Source organism: Xenopus tropicalis, chromosome 6 (assembly GCF_000004195.4).
Source record: "Xenopus tropicalis strain Nigerian chromosome 6, UCB_Xtro_10.0, whole genome shotgun sequence".
NCBI classification, from domain to species: Eukaryota; Metazoa; Chordata; class Amphibia; order Anura; family Pipidae; genus Xenopus; species Xenopus tropicalis.
In genome coordinates, this window is record NC_030682.2 from 31,132,363 (window position 1) to 31,147,482 (window position 15,120).

The 15,120-nt window shown below is 40.6% G+C and overlaps 1 protein-coding gene across 4 annotated transcripts in view; it reads left to right on the forward strand.

Moving 5' to 3' along the window:
- cdk14 (cyclin-dependent kinase 14) overlaps positions 1–15,120 on the forward strand; it is a 279,683-nt gene that overhangs the window by 228,465 nt on the left and 36,098 nt on the right. For all 4 annotated transcript variants that reach the window (XM_012964199.3, XM_012964198.3, NM_001102988.1 and 1 more), the window contains 2 exon segments: positions 1,634–1,773; positions 7,379–7,522. In XM_012964199.3, coding sequence (XP_012819653.1) covers positions 1,634–1,773; positions 7,379–7,494 — 256 coding nt within the window. In that variant the 3' untranslated portion in view covers positions 7,495–7,522.

A 15,120-nucleotide genomic window follows, 5' to 3' on the forward strand; every position in this document is an offset into this window, starting at 1 on the left:
GACAGGGTTAATGGTGTGTTGCTAAAATGAGGGCTCAAATAACCACCCTTGTCTTTATTGCCAACACTCCGTGAGCCAGCTCTACTTCTCCATAAATGTCTTTAGCATATCATTTACTTATGAGTTAGGCAGTTTTAGACAGTATTAGATGGAATAGATTAGACATCTGGATACCATTTATCTCACAGCTGTATAGTAAAATTCAGCCTTGGCCTGTTGCAGGGGTCTCTTTTGTGCAGAAGAGGCTTGTGTTACTTTTTATCGTATTTCTATTCAGTTAAATATATCTTGCTAACTTGTCCATCTACATCTTTTTATTTTGTAATGAAGCAGCTCTTCTATTCATTTGTATATTTAGCATAGTAGCAGAGCAATATGATATCTACTGCAAACCCAACATAAGGGATTAAATTAAGGGAAATGGAACATAGGGCAATATCAGGCATTATGCCACGCATATTTCTTAGTAGCCCAAACACGCAATGCTGTAATCCCTAAAATTACCCTCCATCTACTAAAGCTGTGTTTGTGTGTGTTTGCTGGGTTTACTTGGAAGGGTTAAACTTGATGGACTTGATGGTCTTTTTTCAACCCTGTGTAACTATGTAACTATATGTAACTATATTTGTGTTTTGTAACAAAAATCACAGAATTAACTTACAAGTCAACAAGGCTTCATGGCTGACAGTTTTTGCTACTAAAGAATTGCAATGTACTAAAAGTAATCCTGTGTATAATTTCCTGAAAGGGAACTGAGATCTGGCAAAAATGTTGGTCTATTGTAGGGTAGGGATGGAAAGCTGTGGTCCTCTGAATGGTATAAAACTGCAATGCTTAGAATAACCAAACATTGTACTGTGATGTTTCAGTCCTTATTGGCATCATGTGTGCACAGAATTGTGGGATTTGGAGGATACAGGCTGAAGGCAGGCTGAAGTCAGTCCAACAAACCGTAACATTTTTTTATAGTCTCAAAGTAGTCAGCCAGATCAGCAGGAGAACAGGGAGCAGGGCTTAGGGAACTGTTCCAAACCATATTTTTTAATTATGTATATTGCAAAGTTGCTTGAAATTATGTTTACTTTTCAATAGGCTTAAGTTGTGTTTGGGGTTTGTTTGAACTGGTTGAGCTTAATGGACTTTGGTCTTTTTTTTAACCCAAATTAACAATCGAACTATGTAAATATAAGATATAGGGCTACTCTGCTGTTTTTAGCTAATGAAAACCTAGGCTCTTATGATATTTACCAGATCACCCACCATGTCCCTTCTCACCTGTACCTGGGCCAAAGGGCCTACATAGGGTATTTAACTGCACATTTCCTGATTCTTATGTGTGCTTGCATATGATACCACTTCTGACTGGAAAGGAAAAGCAAAACTTGTAGATAATGGTGAACACTGGGGCTCTGAAAGAGACAGAAATTTGGATAATTACCCACTAAGCCCTCATACCTGTATAAATGGCAAACAACTGCTCAAAAAGGTCTTTTGATTGATAAAGGATTGTGATTGTATCGTTATACCATGTTATGTAAATATCTGCAGGTACTACTGGCCATAAAACTTGGAAGTCTAAAGTGTTTTATTATCTGTTTGATTCCACCGATGTTTGATTTGTCATGTTTTACAGGCTGAGCTATGTGAATCATGCAGAAGATCTAGCTTCCAAGCTGCTCCAGTGTTTCCCAAAGAACAGACTGTCGGCGCAAGCTGCTCTGAACCATGATTATTTCAGTGATCTCCCTCCCCGGCTCTGGGAGCTAAGTGACAGTAAGTCCACTGCCGTCTTCTTTTCTGCTTTCTGTGACTTTTCTTGGATCCCTTATTTTATTGCTCATATTGTTTCATATGTTTATTTTACCCAGAAGAGACATCTGAGAACCTTTTTATGTCTGTGTCGAATAAATTAATCTAAAAATCAGAATCAGGAATCCTCATTTCCCCAGCTTAATATCCATTTTTATATCATGGCCTTAATTAACAGGCACTAGCAGTCCTTAGATACTGCCCCTGTGGGTCATATAAACTGAAGTTCTTCCATTGTTCTCTGCTGCATGTGTAGTTAATGTTCAAGAGCTCTTCTTATGGGGAAAAAGTTAATATCCCCTATTTTATTGCCTTTTTGGGTAATTTAGCAGCGGTCATTATATTTTAATTAAAATATTTCTTTGAGGCTGTACTTTCTAAATCTATCAGTGACGTAAATACCTTGACATTGGGAGGTTGCAATCACTGTCCCCTTTTCTCCTTACCCACACCCCAGTCTAACCCCCCACAAAACAAAAGACAACCCTGCATTTTTTGGGTGGAAAGGCCGCAGCTTTTTTTATTGATAACACAACAAAATTGTAATTAATGTTTCATTCAATACACTTTACACATAAACGTAGGTTACGTAACATTTAGCCGCTGAAGGCTGCATTACAATTCTTACAATTATAATATCTTAACCTTAAATTAACCTTAGACAATTGAAGAACCCTTTCAAGCCTGTGAGTAAGCCTCCACAACCAAACTTTCCCACCTCCTGTGCCTACTATGACTGTTTTCCCCCCAAAGCCTAGACCCCAGGCCTGCCCTTCCAGAAAAGGACCTGTCCCTTAATCTATTTAGCCCCTTTTCGGCTCCCCCTAGGGAGCAGCCCGACCACGCCTTAAGCTGCGACTAATCAACCAGTGCCCACTTATTACCTGTCCCCAAATCCCATACTCCAGGGCGGGCGGGAACGCTGTCCTCTCCCTTCTACTGCCACGAGGTACTGGATGCCTTCTTCCGGTTTCGTTTATTTATATGGCCTCTTTCTCCTCCCATCTGCTGCTCTGATACTACAACTCCCAGCATCCTATACACCAGCTTCCTATGGGTCCCTAATAACCCCCCTTGTCATGGCCTCGCTCCGCTCCACCTGTTCCATGCTCGCTCTTCCGGCCTACTAGAATGCTGGTGGAGCGACTGTACCAGAGTTTACCCTCGATGGGGGTCAATGGATGGGACTTTAGTAGAGCTTTGCTCTTTTTCACATGTTCCCATTTCTCTTTGTTTCTCATACCCTCTTGGTCTCTATCTTTTGCCATTTTGCCACAACCCACCCTTAAAGGTATAGTTGCATAGTATCTTTTATATTTGCAATCTGTTTCTTAACATCCATTCCATTCAGTTTTTCCTGCCACCTCCATTCACCTTCATTGGAATTTTGCCAATTTCAGCTTCATTCTTATATTCCTTGCACCTCAAGCTGCAAAGGGCCATCTCTAGTTGTAGTTATTTTCAGATGCAGATCTTTGTTTTAAATATAAGTAGTTACACTGCAGTTGTTAAAATCATGTATGTGCTTCAGAAGTACAAATATATACAGTATGATGAATAAGCTGCTGTGTAGCTAAGGGGGAAAGCCATTCAAGCACTATAGGACCCATGATAAATAAGCTGTGTAGAATACAGTGGTGTTCATTGTAATACAGGAAGTTAAACGGGGGCAAATATCATTCATGTTTCTCTACATTTATTGCCAATAAATAGTTTATTAGTAGGTGATACAAACTTGCAAGAGGTATATCCTATATATAGGTATGTCCATAGACTTCCCTGATTATGCTCCAGGCTGATAGGCCTCGCTGGCAGCACCTCAGTACCACTACCCTCCTCTGGATATTTATGCTACTCATATGAATCTGCCAGATTTGCTGAGAGAGGACAATGGCCCGAGCAAACCTAACTGTATAAGAAGTCATGTATACTGTAACTAGGGTTGCCACCTGGCCGGTATTTGACCAGCCAAAAGATACTTGAAGCCAATGTTATTAATAGAGAAGAAAGATAAATATGTAGTAAGGCCGGTATTTTTTTTCCAGAAAAGGTGGCAACCAATATATGAAGTATAACCGATAACTGATAAATTAAGCACTAATTCTGTCTAAATATTTTTACTGCGTAGCTTTTGTTCAAGAAAAAGGGTCTTTCTAAAAGTCAAGTTGTTGTTTTTTTTCCAATGCCAAGGAATAGCAGGAACCCAGCCTTGTCCATCTGAATACAATATCAGAGAGCCCTTTAAAATGTGTGAAAAAAACATTAATAACCCTAGAATATGTGCTCAACATGAAGGGTAAGGCAAGAAAAACAATTTGGAAGGAGACGGTTTTGTTGCTAGAGTGACATTTGTGAAGAGCATACAGATTATTCAGAAGTAAATGGAAACTCTTGTATTCAATCCCTCAAGCAACGAAAAACACAAATATAGAAATAAGTATCAAGCATTTCAGATTCTTTGAATTTTCAATGAAGAATCATCCCACTTGATTTAACACAGTGTGACATCCAGAAAAACGCAAAGACGGTTCAAATAATATTTTTTTTTACTGTTTGTAATTTTGAAAAAAAACTGTGTTTGAAACTTATTTTTATAGTGAACAGTTCTAAAGAAGTAGGGGGGAAAAGTGTTGCTAGAAGAATACTACACAGAATGAAAGATACTGTAAGTTGGTTTATTTACAAAACCCACACACTGACTGCAAGCTCTTTGGGTTACCAATCAGCAGGTATAATATAGTACACATAAGGGAAGTCTATTGGCATAACTTCAACCACCATTTAGTCTAATGATTCCAGCCTAAGACCACCAATTAGCAGGTATCATAATTTACGTGTTTCAAGTGTTTCCACAAAAACATAATGTCCAGTTCTGTGTCTCCGTTCCATAGGGTACCCTGTGCGGCTGAACAGGCCACACCCTCCAGAGGCCAGCTCTGAATAATATATATAAGATAAATGGATATAAATATTAGGGTTGACTTATTCTGCATCATTACTAGAAACATGCTGTTTTAATGGGGCGAATGGGGGCGGCCTTGGGGTGCCCAGATAAGAAATCTGGCAATGGATGTGGTATAAACAGAAGCTACTAGGCCCCTAGCAAAATCGTCTTATTGCCATCCTAATTCCCCAAATTGTGAGAAAATTAATGACCCTCATTTTTAATTAGCGGCCAAAGTGCTAAGCGCCAAACATCCAAGCTCCAAAAAAAGGTGCTTATGCCTTAATTCCGTGTTGCCTTGTCAAAACATCCATGCAGCCTTTTTGTTGTGACTTAAGTGAAGGGGGAACCACCATGCCCAAAATGTTACAATTGCAACTGCCCTTAGCCATTTGCCTGTCTGTTTTGCACCTGGATAGGTATGGAATCTATTATTCAGAATGCTTGGGATCTGGGCTTTGCTATCATGAAAGAAACCCAATAGGATTGCTTTGCCACCAATGTGGTTATTTATGACTTCAAACTAGTGTGCAAAGTGTAAAAACCAGGTGCAATGCACCTATTTGCCTATTTTTCTATGACACGCAGTAAGGACAAGGTTGGCCCACTCCCGTGGGTATTGCGCTGTGCACCTCTTGCTCATTATATTCCATATATATTTCTAGATATAGGGATCCCACACATGTATATTGTACCACCACAGAACCCTTAATACCCTGCTTCCAGCTGCCCTTCTGTTTTTATAAAGTCCCATATGTGTGGGTATCAACACAGCCCCCCCCCTCCACTGCACCCCCCACTCAAACACGGCTCTTATCCAGGGGTGGAACAGGCTTTTGCTTGGTGGTTTAATTGTGCTTAAAGAGAGTCCCTAGTGTTGGTTACAAACGCTGCTTCTCCTTTCACAAAATAAAATGAATTCATTCTTTTTCTTCCCCTTAGCATTTATACCAGACCACTCCGCTGTGATCATTTTCCATTTGTGACATCTCAATCCGATCTGAATGAATGATTAAGCACAGCTAGGATTTTGATAGTCCCTGAATACAGTATTCTCTAGTAGTGCTTTTCACTTAATATGAAGTTATTACCCAGTTGCCACTTAGTTTATCAGTCAGTGGTTAATTCCAGCTCCATCAGTAAAATAAATGCCTCCACATTATCACTGTGCAGCAGGCTGCCAGCCGGGAGAGACGTGTCCTAGTCATTAACAAGTACAATATATGCAGAACACCAGAGGGGAATTAAAACCACAAAAAAATACCTCAGGGTGGTATTTTTAATATGAGAATTTAATTTGTAATTTCACAGATTAAGAATTTTGGCTGCATTAATCCTTTTATCAGCTCACAGCAGGTTATTTGCAGAAGCATAACCATAAGGCGATATTCATTGGCAGAAACCCATCTTTGCATAACGTTAAACATCAGGAGCAGTGAAACCTTTTGAAGGGGGGAGAATAAAGATGAAAAATCATTATATTTTAAAGGAAGGTTTGCGTTATGTGCCTCTAGTGAAATTTCAAGTTACAGAAATAGGGTTTCTGTGTCTGGCAGATAATCGTTAGCAAACACAAATTCAGTGGCAGAATAAGGTCTCTCTCCACTTCCATATATACTAGCTTGGTTTGCAGAATTGCAGTATACTTGTAAACATATGTAAACTATGCTGGTTTGGGGACAGAGAGCAATGCAGAATGCGAAGAGGTTGACTTTCTTGGATGCCATGCTCTGTAGGGTGGGTCCTGCAGAGCAGCAAACGTGCTGGGTATCTAGCATAGCAGAGCAAGATGGCAGCAGTAATGTTTTATGGGCATTATGTATTAACTCTTAAGTAAGATACAAAGTACAGTAAATTCTGTATGCAGAGTTGCCAAACACAAACAGTTCTATATACAAAGTAGCCGGTTGGTGGCACAAGGTATTGGGCATCCCGATAAGGGCAGGCATTAAATACAAATAATTTGCTTTGCACCTTGCACCTGTATGGTGCAAGTGCTCCATGCATGAGCCCTACTGGGTGCAATTTTCCCCCTTAGTGCTTTAACACTTGCACCAATTGCAATGTTAAATAAGCCCTTATATCTCCTGTGCCTAACCTTCCATGTTACATAATTATCTGCATACTGCATAGTCTGTTTCACTATAGTACATCACCACATTTAAAATGAAAAGAGAAGCATTTGTAATAATTAGGAAAGTAAAGAAACTCCATGGAATCTGTCATATTCACTTGTTTTCAGATAGGTCCCACAGCAATAAGATGGTATCAGTAACACTTTTATATTATGTCCAGCAGCCAGACATGAAAATTGCACTCTTTTTTAATGTAAGATTTTAAATTGTTTATAAATGTTATTTTTCCTACTGAAAACAATCCGTTCATGTATGGGAGTGGGCAAAATAGTTTGTTGCTCCAGGAGTCACCAATACATTCTCCCACCCGGGATTTATAGCATGAGTTCTTTGCAGCAGGGACAAAAACTTTGTTTTCCTAATGCTCAGAGGTATTTATATATAGAGTCTGTGAAACCAATCACAATAGTTTGGCAACAGTTCCACTTGTAGAAAAAAATATAAAAATGTGTTTCCTTTGCATTTTAACAGAATTTTTATTTTCCGGCAGTGTCTTCCATTTTTACGGTACCGAATGTGAAGTTACAACCTGAAGCTGGAGAAAGTATGAGAGTATTTGGGAAAAACAATAGTTTCAGCAAAAGTCTTTCAAACAGCAAGCACTGATGACTGCCTTGCACACGTGCACATGGAGGTAAGATGTGTCTATATTACTGACTGCCAGAAATCCACTACAAACATGGCACACAGTGCTACAAATCTTTACAGAAAAGCATTGGCCTGAAATATATTCAGTTCAAAATTGTTTATGAAGAACCCAATAAGACCATAGATCTGATAGAGGTAACTGCATTGGTGAATTTTAGCATCCATCTTAGTAAATAAGCCCTTTTTGCAATATGAACTTTATTTCTGAATGGGAGTGGAAGAGGTTGGGGGAAATCTGCATTTTTATAATACAATTTTTTTTTTTACTATGTCAAGGAAATTAGGAACCATTTAGTTTGCCAGTATTGGTTCCGTTTACAGTCATTTAGCTTAGAGGAATACCCTTATGTTGCTATTTGCGATAGGATTTTTGCATTGTAGATTGTAAGCTCTTTTGGGCAGGGCCCTCTTCACCTCTTGTACCGGTTATTGATTGCTTTATATGTTACTCTGTATGTCCAATGTATGTAACCCACTTATTGTACAGCGCTGCGGAATATGTTGGCGCTTTATAAATAAATGTTAATGTAAATGTAATGTAATAATAGCAAACGTTGACAAAAAAATAACTAAATCTGGTTGTATATGCCCAGGTTTGGTTGGGAGTCTTTACCTTACTACCTGTTTCAATGAAGTAAAAAAGGTGTTAGACCAGGTTGTGGATATATGTTATTGGTATCTGTATCTGACTTTATGTCCCACAGTAGATTCAGAGTAAATGATTTTGGGGAAACTGACACTGACGCAGGAATTATGCTGCCGAGCAGGGGCTCTTTTTCAAGTGTAACATAAACACATAAACATGGTGTGTTAAATAAAGAAGATAGCAACATAGTTCCTGCATCAGTGCCTGTTTCCCAACAATAATTCATACTCATACTGTTTGTCTGCCCATGGCAATGCAGAGGGATAGTTTTAACAGACCATCGTACAAACCCCCCCCGTTATCTCACTTTATGTGGAGAATAAAGGATGAGTGCTTACCAGGTAATGGGCAGGAATTCTGATGGAACTATGTGTGGCTGGGGCATTGACTAAGAAGTCCTGAACATTCAACTATTGGAGGGTAGGCATCCTGAGATCCTATTGGATCACGGCTTGTCAATACTAAACAGTTCATCTGCTGATAATTGTTGTGGTGGGGAAAGAAGAGTCCCATTGTCTCCTGAATTCCTATCAGCTCCACATCCAGATCTATATTCCTCTAGTTGGTGTAACCCCCCCTTACTGAACAAAATATTGGCAGCTATCTAGGACTACAGGTAACACAGTCACTTTAATCAACCTACTTTTATTCAAGCCGAACTGATGTCATCCAACCCCAATACACTGGTGTCATTAATAATGATCTTGCTTTTTGTTGTAGCAACAGAAACTTCATTCTTGTTCTGCGAACATCCAACAATTACAGGCTTCCTTCTTCCTGAGCTGCTTGTAATCTTACAACTAAGACTGCCTCTGAGCATTCTGTTTACATCTTCATTGACAGGATAATTCTCATTTTCCCTGAAGCTTAGTCTCTGTAGACATATCTCCAACCCATCCAGCTGCACAGGGTAGCCAGCATTATGAATTATTTAAAGTAACTTCCAATGCAAATCTGTCAGTGCCAGGGGGTTAATTGTGTAAGTTTTGGGCACAAGACTGTAGACAAATATACTTGTTTAGAATGTTTCCCTTTCTGGGTCACGGTTACCTTATATACCCATACACAGATTCATGGCAGCTGCACTCAACATTCAGGGAACTTGAAATCTGCCTTACATATACATTATAATAGGGCAGGAACTGATGTGCTAAAAGGCTTCAAATACAGGGTGCCTTGCAATGTCCATTGGCCACATGTGCATCTGGAGAATACAGGGTAGCTGAGGTTGAACATCTCCTACATGTCCTACCAAACTTTTAACTGACCTGAAACCTGCCTCAGATAGAGACAAAAAAAATGTCAAGTAGCGGCATGGTCACAGGAACCACTAAAATGAACAAAAGCGGGGAGGTTTTATATGTTCTCAAAGAAAGGTTAACCAACATTATTAATATCCTAATAAGTGACAAATCAAAGAATCCTAGTAGATCAATACCACCCAATAAATATTTGCCTTTTACATTTGTTAGCTTGAGTTACTGTGGCTACTATTGCCATATCATAAGGTGGCCATACAGGGGCAGAGTTAAGCTGCCAATTTGGCCCCTTCAGACTGATTAGTCAGCTCATCTGCCTGTGTATGGGGTCCACTGACAGGCCTACCAGACCAATATTGGGCAGATGTTGATTGGGCAGGTTTGATTTCCCATTGAATCAAGAACCACATCTGCATGTTACTGCTGAACTCAATCCTACTGCCTGCATAGTGCCAGTTATGATCCAATCATTGGCCCGAAGGCCAAACTATCAAATTAGCCCAATATTGCCCACATCAGTGAAAGATCATTCATTGGTAAGATCTAGAATGTTTGTGCCATCCATACAGAAACATCTTTCTGACTTTGCATGCTTGTTAATGTTCCTGCTCTGTTTGTGTTTTTGTAGTTGTACACAAGAGTAAAAAGAATATCTTACTTGTGTTATACTGCATTATTTATATGAGGACAGCAGCCAGAATCCTCTAGACTGTCTTTGTTCTCCCCTAATGCACTAAGAAACATCTTGACATGAAAGCCTGTTGGCGCTGAAGTGGCTGACTGTCTAGGATGACATTTGAATGTACAACGGACAATGGGAAGATGACAATAACTTGGGGAGAAGGCAATACAATCTCTGAACTATTGGTTTTCTCCCATGGTTCATGCTTGCTCCTTCAAGTGCTTCCAGTCACATGATATCCATTTAGACTTTGTTTGTAGAAACTGGAAACGCTAAAGGGACATTATAAGATAGCACTATAAGATAGCTGGACAATGAGGGACTTTTTCAGTTTGGGATCTCAAAGGATAAACTATGTTAACATGATAACAAGCAGATCTGTTCTCTCTTTGCAAGAACAAAAGCATGTCTTCACTGTACAGTGCATCATTACTTGTGGAGCAAATACTCTGTCAGACATTGCATCCAGAATGATAACTGCTTGTAATTCCCCAAATGCTTAATTATGGTGGTAGGGCTGGACATGCAGCAGGAATGGTGTGTTCACTTGGGTTGGCTTACAGTTCTTTTGTGGATCTTATTTAAATGAGAATTGCCGCCAGCAAGTTATAATTAAAATCTAGATGCATAATTATTTATTCAGTGAAAACAGATTTATAAGCAACCCCCCCTTAGCACTGGTGCAGAAGCACTGTATGGAATATTCTATCCAAGTCACAGACTTTTACACTGTAAGAACATATTTGTCATACGTGGGCTGCATGATCCCCGAGGGACCTGAGGGCTTACCGTCTCCTCTTCATGTCCCTCTGCCAGTCATTGTAGGGATATATTGCCGAGCTCACCTCACAGCTCTGATGTCACCAAAGAGGGAAAGATAGAGTGGATGTGAGTCAGGAATTTCATTTGTTCATTTTTATTTTTACATTTTTGTTTTGCTTTTACGGAAATGGTTAAAAATAACATGCATTCGACTGAGAGGCAGAGGAGCTTGTTTACTAACCAAGTAGATCTTTGATCTGCTAAATTGTAATAGACTGACAAAAACAAAATGCTGATTGGCTGCTGTGGCAACCGCACTAGTGCAAATTAGCACCTATGTTTAATAAACCCACAGATCTTATGAATACTCTCTTGTTAAAAATAGATCTATAGATATCTCCTTCCTGTTAAACTAGTTATTATGTAACCATTTATGTGTTTGCTTCTTCATGTAGCATTGTTTCTTAAAGTTATTTTCCATAGAGGCACAATCCCCAAATATGATAATTAGTAGTAACTATAAACTACCAAGCTACTTCACCACTACAAGGTCCCTTTATTTTGTCTGCATCCAAACCCAACCATATTGTGTTGTGCCTCTTATGGCTCACATTTAAGAAAGAGTGACTGGGTGCCAGCCACCTGCTTTCATACTGCAGAAGCACAGTTCTAAAACTTAGAAAAAATATTAATTTTTAGTATTCACACTCAATAGTAAATTAATGAATAGGCCCCCGAGGGCCACATTTTCTTATCCACAAACGCTCTGAGCGTATTTTCGGCAACTTTTTCGTACCTTGCGCGACTTTTACGTACTTTGCACGACTTTTTCATACTTGCGACAAAATTTGTGCAACAAAATCGTAGTCTCGCGCCGAGTATGAAAGTTTTGGATTAATTCAAGTATCGTTATTGTGACTTTCCTTGGGCTGGGTTGGAGCTGCAGGGTGCCATTAAGCCCTATGGGAGACTTTCCTTGGGTCGGGTTGGAGCTGCAGAGTGCCATTGAGCCCTATGGGAGACTTTCCTTGGGCCGGGTTGGAGCTGCAGAGTGCCATTGAGCCCTATGGGAGACTTTCCTAGGGCCAGGTTGGAGCTGCAGAGTGCCATTGAGCCCTATGGAGACTTTCCTTGGGCCGGGTTGGAGCTGCAGAGTGCCATTGAGCCCTATGGGAGTAGGGCCAGGTTGGAGCTGCAGCCATTGAGTCCTATGGAGGCTTTCCTTGGCCAGGTTGGAGCTGCAGAGTGCCATTGAGCCCTATGGGTGACTTTCCTTGGGCCAGGTTGGAGTTGCAGAGTGCCATTGAGCCCTATGGGAGACTTTCCTTGGGCCAGATTGGAGCTGCAGAGTGCCATTGAGCCCTATGGGAGACTTTCCTAGGGCCAGGTTGGAGCTGCAGTGTGCCATTGAGTCCTATGGGAGACTTTCCTTGGGCCAGGTTGGAGCTGCAGAGTGCCATTGAGCCCTATGGGAGACTTTCCTTGGGCCAGGTTGGAGCTGCAGTGTGCCATTGAGTCCTATGGGAGACTTTCCTTGGGCCAGGTTGGAGCTGCAGGGTGCCATTGAGTCCTATGGGTGACTTTCCTTGGGCCAGGTTGGAGTTGCAGAGTGCCATTGAGCCCTATGGGAGACTTTCCTTGGGCCAGGTTGGAGCTGCAGAGTGCCATTGAGCCCTATGGGAGACTTTCCTTGGGCCAGGTTGGAGCTGCAGAGTGCCATTGAGTCCTATGGGAGACTTTCCTTGGGCCAGGTTGGAGCTGCAGAGTGCCATTGAGCCCTATGGGAGACTTTCCTTGGGCCGGGTTGGAGCTGCAGAGTGCCATTGAGCCCTATGGGAGACTTTCCTTGGGCCGGGTTGGAGCTGCAGTGTGCCATTGAGCCCTATGGGAGACTTTCCTTGGGCCAGGTTGGAGCTGCAGAGTGCCATTGAGCCCTATGGGAGACTTTCCTTGTGCCGGGTTGGAGCTGCAGAGTGCCATTGAGCCCTATGGGAGACTTTCCTTGGGCCAGGTTGGAGCTGCACAGTGCCATTGATTCCTATGGGAGGCTTCCAAAATCATGCACAGAAGGATCAAAGTCGGAAAGGTTTTCCCACTGTTTACAATCATCGTGACTAATAAAAAATTTTCGTGACTAATAAAATTATTGTGACTAATAAAATTTTTTCGTAAGCATTTTCGTGATATTTGCAATCTTCAGAAATTATTGTATTGAATTTTTCCCATTCGGGATTCTAACTCGTGATTTGAGGAATGTAGCCCTAAGTATAGCTGCAAATCATTTTGTTGTGTTCTGAATAGCAACATTTTCTTCTGCTGGATGCCCAAATGTTTTGGGGTAATGGAACAGTTATAATCATACACAAACAAATAGATATTAGGCAGTTAAAGATCAAAACAGTAATTATTATTGCTGTAGATGTCATATCCATACATACACTTTGAAGTCAAGGATATGGCAGGCTTATGAGTGATTAAAGCTTTAAATTGCATGATAACATTTTCTTAAAAGCCACTCTACCCTCAAACACTTTTCTGCTCCTAATTGTTCCTGTACAAGCATATACATTTGCTACTATTTGCTGTCATGACTGGTGGCTTTCATGCTATCCATGCCCCAGTGATCAGTCCCGTCATGCCCCATCCCCAAGCTTTTTCTTGTGGGATAATCCTCAACTCTCTGTATGTGTGTAATTATTACACCAGGCTTATATTGTCAGGAGAGCCACGGAAGATGATGAGAAGAACTTTGACAGAAACGGGACAATGTGTTTTGTAGGTAGATAATATCCAAGTAGAATAAGAAACACCTTTATAGGTGCAAAGAACAGGGATGGTAATTATGTATTCTTTTCGTAATGGAAAACTATACCCCCAGAATGAATACTTAACCAACAGATACTGTAGATTATATCATAAGTGGCCTAGTAACTAATCTTCCCAAAATATAATAAAATATATCAGTAAATATTGCCCTTTCCATCCTTTCCATTGAGCCACCATTTAGTGATGGGCTGGGTGCTCCCTCAGAGATCAGCTGACAGGAAATAATGCAGCTCTAACTGTAACAAAAAGTAGTGTGGGAACAAAAGGCAGAACTCTGTCCATTCATTGGCTGAAGTATGTGTGCCCTTGTTTTGTTTGTGTGTACTGTGAATTGTATTCCCAGGGTGCGGCCCTTAGTACTTTAGGCTGATGCCACACGTGGCGTTTTTTACGCTGCGTATTTTCTCAGCCTAAAAACGCTGCACAAGCCACACAGCCCCTGACTATGGCATTTTTCAGCCTAGTACTGGTGACGTAGCAAATCCCGTTTCCATGGTGCTAATAGTGCGAAATAGTAAAAAACACTGCGTATTTCCGATAGGTCTGGCAGCTGCCTTTGTGTATACATAGGAATAGGTTGCTGTGCAAATACTGGCGTATTTCGGCAAACTCTTGAAAAATCCGTGGTAAGGCGTTTTCTAGCGTATTTACGCATTGTGTGGTTTGCTTTGAGTCTTTTCAAGGTATTTCTATGGATGATGATATCAGGCGTTTTTCAGCCGCCGAGAGAATTAGAAAATACGCAGCGTAAAAACGCCACATGTGGCATCAGCCTAAAATAGCAATTTTCTATTTAGGAATACCCAATGGCGCATCTTTTATTCAGACCCTCCAATCTCTTTGCAATGCTACCTTAGCAAGTCCCTGGTTGCTAAGGTAATTTGGACCCTAGTAACCAGGTAACAGCTAGAATTCCTAACTGGAGGGTTGCTAAACAAAAAGTTAAATAATTTAAGGGTGCCCTGTATGTAACAAGTGCTTTAGGCATTGTGTTTAATATATCTGTGCAAAACAGGTTGCCTTCCCTTGTTTGGGTAGTGGGGGTGTCCCAGTGATGTCTGTGAGAAACTGGCTAACAATAGCAATGCAGTCGTGACGTATGATTTCAAGTTTCAGCAGATAAATACATCTGGCAAATGATTACAGGACAAAAAAAATATGTATCACAACATGTAAAAAGAATCAGTATTTTGTCAATTTGCCTACACTATTTTCAAAGACACATATATTTTTTAATCCCCATAAAATTGAGTTCTGATTCACTGAATAGCAGCATAAATTGGTAAAATTAATTAGCATACTGCATGCTTAGCTCCCGTGGGATTTGGAGGATCACAACTATATTATAAGATGCGTGTTGTGAAAGCAGCTGCCGAGATGACTATATTTTTTCTATTTATATGGTAAAA